Here is a 10,737-nt window from a genome sequence, read left to right as displayed (position 1 = left end):
TCAGGTTACACAAAGCTCTGAACCTTTGACACTTCCAGGGATGTGGTTTCCATTCACTGAGCAACCTGAGCCAGAGTTTTACGAACCTGACTGTAAAATATTTCATCTTTACATCCAATCTAAATCTGCCCTTGTTAAGCATAAGCATATAGTGCCTTTTTCTGCCAATACAACCCCTGTCAAAAATTGTCTCCGTCTATCCTGGGTTAGGAACACAACATTTTCATGGCTAAACTATGGAGAGGTCAGAGAAATCTCCCAGCACTTTGGCCATGGCTGCTGTCCCTGAGGCCATGAGGAGGAGACAAGTGACCCTTGCAGCCCTGGGGCCTCATTGCCTCCTTGTCCCTGCCCAGCAGCCTGGCAGGGGCTGCCCCATGCTCCTGCCCTTGGCATTGCACATCCCCACATCCCAGTGCCCCGGGAAGAGCCCTGAGCACTGAGGGAGGGACAGGATCTGCCTTGCCAGGGGCTGGGGCTCAGGCCTTGGCCCTTTGCATTCCTGAAACACATCCAGGTTTGCTCAGCATCAGAGACACCTTTGCCTTCTTTGTCTCCCAGCTGTCATCACTGCCTCTGGTGTTCTCCTCTAACTGGAACCTGAGGACACTTTCTCAGTTGCATCCATCAGAGGGACCCATTAAAAGTAAAAGAAACTTTGGAGTTTGAATCAGAGTTCTTGAGAAGTTTTTTTGAACACTCTCTCAGGGACTAAGTCTCTTGCAAACAACACCAAAGCCCTGAGAGTCTCATTACAGTCCTTGTGGGTGTTGCTGTGCTGCTGAGCTGGGCTGGGCTCCTGGCACAGAGGGAACTCCTGGCAACCAAGAAGAGCTTCAAAAAGACATTACTCCTGATGAGCAGTTTCTCTCCCATCCCAGCAGGGCTGAGGGTGCTGCCTGCAGGTACCTGAGAGGAGGGAAGCAGAGAGAGGCTTAAAGCAACTGGAAGGACAATTCTGAGCTTATTCATGGAGAAATCCTCACAACTTCTGACACAGTAAGTCTCTGGCTGCAGGGATCTCCTAAAGCTGACACATGACAGCACTGATATGACTGTAAGGATGGCTCTGCTGGTGTTTCTGGTTTGGGGGAGGATGTGCTGCAGAGCGGGGCTGCCCTGGGCACCGTCAGAGGGACAGGGCAGGACAGCTCCTGCTGCCAGGGATGGCTGCAGGCTGGGAAGGTGGGGGTGCAGCCAGGGGTGCCCAGGGCTGTCCTGCAGAGCAGCTCCTGCAGCCCTGAGGGCTCTTTGCCAGGGCAGGGGATCTGCCAGCTGCCCTGAGCAGCAGAGCTCTTGTGTCCCCTGGCAGCCAGCACAGCCCTCAGCCCGGGGGCTCGGGGCCCTCAGTCCCCTCCTGGGCCGGCAGAGCAGCACCAGAGATGAAGGGCATCTCTCCTGCCATTGCCCATTCCCTGCTGACCAGGGCCTGAGGGCGACTGTCCTGCACTGCTGCTGCCTGCGAGGGGCTGTGCAGGGCTGGGCAGGGAAAGGCTTTTCCTCAGGGCTCGGCTGTCTCTCTCCTTGCCTTGCTCAGCTGCTCCTGGCATTGCTGACAGGCTCTCTGGCAATGGCAGTTGCAGCTGCAGGGTCAGGCGCAGCCCTTGGGGCTCCTCCTGTGCAGGGTGAGCACAGCAATGAGGTGTCCCAGCTCCCTCTGCCCTGGGCAGCTCTGGGCAGGGCAGGCTGGCAGGCTGGCAATGAAATGACTCTCCTCAAGCAGTTCCATGGCCAGGACCCTTGGTGTGTCCTCGGGGTGTCCATCCAAGCTGTGAGCTGCCTTCCAGGGGACACTGGGGGACAGGAGTGTCCTTGGCCAGGAGTGAGCTTGCGACTCTGAGAAAGGCTGAGCCATTTGGCTCTGCTGGGAGTCCCTCTACTCTCAGCTGTGTCAGGGTGACTTTTAGGGGAACACAGTGACTGCCCTTGATCTCAGAAAGGGCAGCTGGGAACAGATGGAGCAACAGAGCAGCTCCCCTCACCCTTCACTGAGTTACAGCCAATCCTCTTGCCTTGCACAGTTCTCTCTGTTCTCCCTGAGCACAGCAGGAAATCCTCTCAAACTGCCTTTGGCTGTCACTGTTCCTTAGCCCTGGGACAGGAGATGCTGCCAAGCTCCTCTGCCTTAGGGGCAGTTTGATCTGATGAAGTCCAACCCAGGACTGGTCCCTGTCCCCCATTCCCATGATCACTGCTGCAGAGCAGAGCTGACTCCTCGGTGTCCATGGGCAGAGCCACTGCTTGTCATAGCAACAGGGCCAGATCCCAGCAGAGCTGCAGGCATGGGGCTGGAGGAAGAACTCTGAGAAAAGGAAAATTGGGTGACACAGAGTGGGAGGGGCAGGGCTGGGAGCAAGGGCTTGGACATTGCTCAGGATAGTCTTCTCTGACTTGTCACTGTCTTTTCTCCATGAACAGGTCCCCATGGCCAGAGACAGAAAATGTCCAACAGCAGCTCCATCAGCCACTTCCTCCTCCTGCCATTCGCAGACACACGGCAGCTGCAGTTCCTGCACTTCTGCCTCTTCCTGGGCATCTCCCTGGCTGCCCTCCTGGCCAACAGCCTCATCATCAGCGCCATAGCCTGGAACCACCGCCTGCACACCCCCATGTTCTTCTTCCTGCTCAACCTGGCCCTCACTGACCTGGGCTCCATCTGCACCACTGTCCCCAAAGCCATGCACAATTCCCTCTGGGACACCAGGGACGTCTCCTACTCAGGATGTGCTGCACAGGTCTTTTTCTTTCTCTTCATGATGTCAGCAGAGTATTTCCCCCTCACAGTCATGAGCTATGACCGCTATGTGTCCATCTGCAAACCCCTGCACTATGGGACCCTCCTGGGCAGCAGAGCTTGTGCCCACATGGCAGCAGCTGCCTGGGCCTGTGGCTTTCTCACTGCTGTGCTGCACACAGCCAATACATTTTCCCTGCCCCTGTGCCATGGCAATGCCCTGGGCCAGTTCTACTGTGAAATCCCACAGATCCTCAAGTTCTCCTGCTCACAATCCTACCTCAGGGAACTTGGGTTACTTCTGGCTTCCAGTTTTCCATTTTTAGGATGTTTCATTTTCATAGTTTTTTCCTATGTGCAGATCTTCAGGGCTGTGCTGAGGATCCCCTCTGAGCAGGGACGGCACAAAGCCTTTTCCACATGCCTCCCTCACCTGGCTGTGGTCTCCCTGTTTACCAGCACTGGCTTTTTTTCCTACCTGAAGCCTCCCTCCATCTCCTCCCCATCCCTGGATCTGGCATTGTCAGTTCTGTACTCAGTGGTGCCTCCAGTACTGAACCCTCTCATCTACAGCCTGAGGAACCAGGAGCTCAAGGCTGCAGTGTGGAGACTGATGACTGGACAATTTCAGAGACATTAAACTGTTTGCCAATTTCTGAAAATCACTTATTATATGAGTCATCTTTGATAGTTTCTGTTGGTGTGGTTGTGGGCGGTTTTTCCTATGTTTTAGTTTTTTAACATCCACAAATAAAAGTCGTTGTGCCATTTCTAATTTTTTTTCTATATACTTTTTTGGTCTCCACATACTGAGTCAATGAGAAGCTGTGCTCTTTATGGCTCTTAACAAACTAAAGGATCTCCCAGACAAGTTTCCACCAGAGATCCCCCTTTGTTGCCTTCTGTGGAGCTGCAGCAGCAATGTCTGTGTGCAGAGCTGGGGCAGATCAGGGGTGGCACAGCAGCTCTGCCAAGGAGCAGCAGCACTTGGTGTTGCCAGTGCTGCTCCCGTGCCACTGCCCCGCTGCCCTGCTGCCCCTCGTGTTGCTGTAGGGCCTGAGTGCTCTCGGGGTCGCTGCCAGTGCTGGGGGTGGCAGTGCCGGGGCTGCAGCACGGACAGGCCATGGGCACTGCTGGGGCACAGCTGACGCCTCAGGGCAGGGCCTGGGGGCTCGAGGCTCCTTGCCCAGGCTCTCTCCAGAACACGCCCAGGCCAATGCTGAGCAGAGAAAACCCCCGTGAGCAGCTGCAGGGTGGCCGTGGGCAGGCTGGGGGCAAACAGCATGGCTGGGGCTCTGCAAGGTCCCTGGGGGAGCCGGGAAGGAGCAGCAGAGCAGGGGCTGATCCATCCCCACTGCGCTGGACAGCCCAGGGCAGCGTCCCAGAGCGTCCTCATGGAGCTGCCAACAACATCCCCCCTTGGCAGCCCTGGCCTCTCCCCCAGCTCCCAGAGCTGCTTGATCCTTCCAGGCAGAGACACGGCAGCACTGGCTCAGGAGCCCTGTTTGCATTGCACACAGCAGGCGTGAGCACCCCATGCTGTTGGTGTGGGGAGATGAACCTGAGTGAGCACAAACACCATCAGCCCTGGGGGCCAGCAAGGGCTGGGGATGGGAGGGAAACCACTCAGCTTTGTTGTCACCTCTGAAGTCAGCCAGAAAGTGTGTCCACATGACCTGTGAGTTTCCTGTCCCACTGCAGACGTTGTTGCTCAGAGCCAGGGCTGCCTGGCAGCCACCCCCAAACAGCCCTGAGCATTTTCTTCGCTTCACCTTTGCTTTATTTTCTCTTTCCTGCTCCACATTTCTTCCCCTTGCCCATCCCTGTCCCCTCCCCTGCAAACAGCCCATCCCTGTTTGCCCTTTCCTCTCTGGCCCCACTCCCCATTTCAGTTCCTGACTTGGCACCATGGGAACATCCCTTGGTGAGCAGAATCATCCTACAAGTGCTTCATGAATTGTCTGCAGGGTCCTGCAGTGCCTCGTGCTGTTCCCTTGCCAGAGGCAGCACAGGCCAGGGGGCACATCTGGACTGCTGTGTGTGGCTGTGAGGCTCCCTGTTGTGGGGCAGTGAGGAGGAGCTGGAGAGGCTCTGCAGGACTGACAGGATGGGCTTTGGGGCCTGTGGGGAGAAGCTGAGGGCCATGGGCTGCTGGACCTCCTGAAGAGGAGGCCCAGGGCTCATCCTGCAGCTGCTTCAAGAGTGCTTTCAGAGAATCACAGAATCAATAAGGTTGGAAAAGCATTTGAAATCAAGACTGACCTAACAGCACCTTGTCTGCCCTGAGCCTCCTCTTCTCCAGGATAAACAACCCCAGCTCCAAACTCAGCCACTCCTCACAGCACTTGTGTTCCAGACCCTTCCCCAGCCTTGTTGCCCTTCTCTGGACACACTCCAGCCCCTCAATGTCCTTCCTAAACTGGGGGCCCAGAACTGGACACAGCACTGGAGGTGAGGCCTCACCAGTGCCGAGTACAGGGGAAGAATCACTGCCCTGCTCCTGCTGGCCACACCATTCCTGATCCAGGCCAGCTGCCAGTGGCCTCCTTGGCCACCTGGGCACACTGCTGGCTCATGTCCAGCCTGCTGTCCATCAGTGCCCCCAGGTCCCTTTCTGCCTGGCCACTGTCCAGCCACTCTGTCCCCAGCCTGTAGCACTGCAGGGGTTGTTGTGGCCAAAGTGCAGGACCTGGCACTTGGTCTGGTTAAACCTGACATTGTTGGATTTGGCCCCTGGATCCAGCCTGTCCAGGTCCCTCTGCAGAGCCCTCCTGCCCTCCAGCAGATCCACACTCACACCCAGCTTGGTGTCATCTGCTAATTTGCTCATGGTGGACTCCATCCCTTCATCCAGATCATTAATAAAGATATGAAATAAAACTGGGCCCAGCACTGATCCCTGGGGTCACTTATGGTCACTGGACGTACACAGGATGTGGCACCATTCCCCACCACTCTCTGGGTCTGCCTATGCCTGTCCAGCCAATTCTTAACCTAGTGTAAGATCAAAGAATCGAGTTCTGTCTCAACATTTCCCATCAGAAACCACAGCTGCAGGACTTACACAGAGAATGCTTTGTACCTCCCAAAGCTGGTACAGAACGAGTGCTTTGCCCCTGCCTGAGCTGGTACAGAACAAAGGCCTTGTGCTGCCAAAGCTGGTGTGTGACAAAGGCTTTGCTCCTGTCGCCCTGACACCCATTATTCACTGTTGTGAAAAACCTGCCTCCAAAGCTGACCATGCCTCAGACACTCCTCCCTTGGCCCTGCCAGGTGGAGTTTGGCAAATCTCCACAGGAATTAAGGGGGAGCAAAGGAGGGTGGCAAGGAGGGACCAGGTGTATGGACTAGCATAAAAGACAGCTCTGGAGTGTCTGAACTCCGAAGATCTTCCCCACTGTGAGATCACATTCATTGACACAGAGGCAGAGGAACACCTACTGCTCTGCCCCAGCAAAACTGCAGATGCTGCCAAGGAACAGTCACAACCTAAACCCCTTTCGGTCCAACTTGATTGGTGGCCCTTTAAGTACTTTAGGACTTAAAAAAGGAATTCCTAAAGATTTATTGGATGATTTACCTTTAGATAAATTGAGCAAACTGGTAACCAGTGGCATGTGCCAAAACCACATTCCTTTTCCTCTGTGAAAGAAAGTTCACCTGTCGCAGCTTCTGCCCCCTTTTGTGGATGGTGCAGACAAGACATCAAAGCAAACTTTTTTCCCCAAAACAGGGAGACTAGGATCTCCATTTCCTAGTCATGGGCAGGGAAATGGAGAATGGATCTATATTAAACAGCTCACTAAAACAGAAAAAGGAGATTTGTTAATCACAGCTATTGTGGGATTTTATTCCCGCAGTTTTAAGGATACTGGGAAAAGCTATACTGCTTGGAAGAAAGGTTTGTTTGCAGCAAGGCTGGCTTTCATTGAAGTTGATGCACAAATTGAAGGAGCCTCAAAAAACCTTTCTATCCAAGAAACTGAGAGTCTGGATATCAGCCAAGACAAACCTGCCCAGCCAGCTGGGTGGCTCCTCCTTTTTCCCAACACCAAACAATAAATGCCTGGTTTATTGTTCCATCATTTTAACTCCTTTTTGCCTGAAAAGGGCAAGTTTTCCATTTTTGTTTTTGCAGGAGAACCCCGTGGGACTTTAAGAATTTCTATAGAATAAATATGAATTAAAATTGAAGACTTAAATCTGAAAATAGTATACAAAATTTTGATTAGGTTGCTCACACTTTTCTGCATTACACCTCCTACCCATAACCAAAATAATAATGAATGGCCTTGGTCTCAAGCTCTTGTAGGATATCCTAGCTCTTTCAGGAATTATCCCAAAAATAACCTTCCAAATTTGGCTGCAGTCATAATGCATGATGACATAGTTTACTGTTCGTCTAAGTGGGTCTGGGATAAAAATGAGTGGGTTTGGGATAAGAATGCGTGGGTTACAACCCTACTGTGTATCATTGATGAAAAAATTCAAGTGGGATGCAGAAAAGTGGAACCTGGTCTTCAATACTATTTGTAATTGGAAACACTAGCCAACAACAAATATTATTTAAACCAGAATGGTCTCTCAGAAAGGTTGCTCCCTTTTTCCTGGAGATGAATATTGAGAGACCTGACTGGTGTTTTTAGAAACTAGATTGGGGGTTCTAAATAGCATTGATTACGAGGTATTATTGAATAAATTGGCTACTGCAACTTTTGACCTGACAAAAATGCAACAGCCTTTAAGAAGGCATTTTTCCTACAGAAATCCAAAAAATAATTTGGGATAGGGCTAACAATTTTGAAAAGAACCTCCAATCTTGGTGGAAGTTGGTAAATTTTACCTATAATCATGTTAATAACACTGTTACAGCTTATGTATTAACTATTCACAATGCTTCAGTATCTTTGATTTATCCTGTTTTCACATTAGGCTTGAACCACAATGGAACTATACCCTATCCTTTCGAGCATAGAGCATGGGCCCAAAAGGTGAATGATAAATGGCAAACAATAGACCTGGAATGCTGCATGGTGCGGGAACAACTAGGAATTATCTCTGAAAGTAACACCATCAGAACACGAGATTTTTGTTTAGACACTGACCAACAAGTTTGCCATTTTGAACTTCATCCTGAAGTTAACCCTAAAACTGTAATAATCTATATTGGCAAAGGTTGTGTATGCTTATGAACTGTTTGTAGTAATATCACAGTAGAAAATGTAATAGCTTATACCAGTAATCATACAAATATTTGTAATTTTACTGAAATCACGGGATGTGACTTCTCTTACTCAGCTGCAGTTGCTTCCCACCAAATTCTGAAATCTGATTTCACATTGATTCATATTGAGCAAGCTGCATGGCAAAAAGTAATGTAAAAATCTTTCCTGTCTTGTTTCCCTTCCTTCCCTTCTCTCCCCTTCCCCCTTCCTTGGTGTTACCACCATGTGGTCCCAAAGACAACTCATCCAGGAGATACCTCATCATAAAGAAAGAGAACTCACCCAGAAGATGACTCATCACGAAGAAGACAACTGGTCCTGAAGATAAATGTTGAGCCGCCGGGTGGTGTAAGGGTCGATCCAAGAATCGAGTTCTGTCTCAACATTTCTCATCAGAAATTACAGGTGCAGGACTTATGCAGAGAATGCTGTGTACTTGCCTAAGGCTGGTGCGGAGCGAATGCTTCGTGCCTGCCTAAGGTGGTACAGAACGAAGACTTTGCACCTGCCTGAGTTGATACAGAACAAAGCCCTTGTGCTGCCAATGCGGGTATGTGACGAAGGCTTTGCACCCGTTGCCCTGACACCCATTGTGAAAAACCTGCCGACCATGCCTCGGACACTCCTCCCTTGACCCTGCCAAGTGGAGTTTGGCAAATCTCCAGAAGAATTAAGGGGGGGCAAAGGCGGCTGGCAAGGAGGGACCAGGTGTATGGACTAGCATAAAAGACAGCTTTGGAGTGGCTGAACTCCGAAGATCTTCCCCACCGAAAGATCACATCGATCTTTGCAGAGGCCAAGGAACGCCGACTGGACGGGACGCCAGGGACGCCGGACGTCTGTGGACCCGTGGTGGTAGCTATAGCCCCTTTCCTTCCCTTTCCTCCCCATCTTTTCCCAATTTTCTCTCTTTCTCTCTCTATCTCAGGCTGCTTTACAGGCCAAATTAATAAAGTTCCCCCTTGGATTGAAATTTAACTCCCTTGACTTGTTGCATTTTGTGTTTTCTTTTCCTTTTTGCACTCTGAGATCGTAGCTGGTATGAACCATCACGCGTCTGCTCATGAGTGGACCGTGACACCTTCCTGGTCACACAGCCCCCTTGTCCCCGTGTTTGGCTCTGGGGGTTTGTTTGTGGAACATCCTCTGGGAAAGGCTGCAGCACTGGGGGGAAAAGGGACCCAGGGGGACAGGGGACCCCACTTGGCAGGGGCAGCATGGGGGACTTCTCTGGCAGGGACTGTGAGAGTGGGTTGGGGTGGAGTGACCTCCCCAGTGACGCTACACAGCCCCCTGTGATGTCACACAGGGTGGCTCTGTGATGTCATAAAGCCACCCTGTGATGCCACACAGCCACCTCAATGTCACAGTCTTCCCTGGGATGTCACAGTCACCTCTATGGTGTTGTAGATGCTCGACAACCTCAGATAACACACTCTGTGATGTCATGGCCCCTCTGTGACCTCACACAACCCATTCTGTGATGTCACACAGTCCCTTCCTGACATCACAGCTGCTCTGTGGCTCTATGACACAGCCACAGTGGTGCTGCTATGACACAGCCCCCTCTGGGACATCACACAGCCTCTCTGGGACATCACAGCTGGTCTGTGACCTCACAGCCCCTCTCTGGAATGTCCCCCAGTGTTACCTTTGGGGCAGGATGGACAGGTGGCCTCCAGGCACATTTGGGCCCCTCTGCCTGCAGCCCTCAGTACCCAGAGGTGCTCAGCAGCTCCCACAGGCTGCAGAACCTCCATGCCACCCCAGAGAGCCACAAGTGTCTGTCCTTGTCCTGGCAGATCTGGCACTGCTTGGAATCCTGGCTGGAGTGTAACTGTGGAGTGACTGCAGGGCTCAGCAGGGCAGGGACCCCCCGGGAGCCCCCAAACCCCTCCTGCCCCATGGGTGCCCACAGCAGCCCCGGGGCTGTGCCTGTCCCCATGGCACTGTCCCATGGCACTGTCCCATGGTACTGTCCCATGGCACTGTCCCCATGGGTGCCAGGGCTGTGTTTCCTTAATGGGAACAAGGCCCTGTGAGATCCCAGCCCCTCAAACCCCCGGGGGTGCCATGGGGGTCTCACCTGGCCACAGACACTCAGCAGGGAACTGTCCAAGGCCTGGGGGCTGTGGCACAGCAGGGACAGTCTCGGGACACCCCTGGCCACCTCCAGCTTGGTCACAGCGAACTTGGCTCTGCCAAGGGCAGGGATGGCCCTGGTCACCCTCAGGGACACAATGGTCACCCCCTTTGCCCACCCCCTTTGCCCACCCCTCACCATGGTGTCCCCAAGCCCCGCAGGTCCTGCGGTGCCCAGGGGGTGGGATGGGGACCTGCCCCTCCCGGGGTGATTCTGTCACCTCCCTTCCCCTGTCACCTCCGGCTCGGGGCTGCTCAGGGGTTCCAGCACCCCCTGATGGCTCCGTGGCACTGGTTTGACATGTCCCCCAGTGTTATGATCCAATTATTAAGGTTCTTTAGAAATACTTCTGCCCGAATTAAGGTACAAACGAGACCATATGCCAATCAATAGTATGGGTTTTATTTGATAGAAAATATGAGAGAGAGAGAGAAGAAAAGAGAGAAAAAGAGAAGTAGGAAAAGAGGTGGGGGGGACAGAAAGAGAGAAAGAGAAAATATCACCATCTGTGGCTCCCAACAATGTTGCATTGATCCTCTCCAGCTGGTCTTCTTGCTGGTGATGGTCCCCCCAAAAGCACAGAATGCCATGGGTTAATATACACTCAGGCCAGGGGCAATGTCCAGGCATGTCCC

General features: G+C 52.6%; 1 protein-coding gene and 1 long non-coding RNA gene across 2 annotated transcripts; both read left to right on the top strand.

The window, feature by feature from the left end:
• The first annotated feature begins 2,423 nt into the window (after nucleotides 1-2,423).
• On the top strand, nucleotides 2,424-3,396 carry LOC146421941 (olfactory receptor 14A16-like). The gene has a single exon (XM_085046905.1). It carries the CDS (start codon nucleotides 2,442-2,444, stop codon nucleotides 3,372-3,374), a length of 933 nt encoding a protein of 310 aa, XP_084903031.1. The 5' UTR covers nucleotides 2,424-2,441; the 3' UTR covers nucleotides 3,375-3,396.
• Nucleotides 3,397-5,795: 2,399 nt separating this feature from the next.
• Nucleotides 5,796-8,937, top strand: LOC146421940 (uncharacterized). The gene is made up of 2 exons (XR_014848431.1): nucleotides 5,796-5,895; nucleotides 8,753-8,937. It is a non-coding gene; the product is annotated as an uncharacterized LOC146421940 (long non-coding RNA).
• The last annotated feature ends 1,800 nt before the right edge of the window (nucleotides 8,938-10,737 follow it).

Source organism: Lichenostomus cassidix, unplaced genomic scaffold (assembly GCF_008360975.1).
Source record: "Lichenostomus cassidix isolate B80296 unplaced genomic scaffold, HeHo_3.0 HiC_scaffold_46, whole genome shotgun sequence".
Taxonomy (NCBI): domain Eukaryota; kingdom Metazoa; phylum Chordata; class Aves; order Passeriformes; family Meliphagidae; genus Lichenostomus; species Lichenostomus cassidix.
This window is presented reverse-complemented; position numbering and strand designations above follow the sequence as displayed.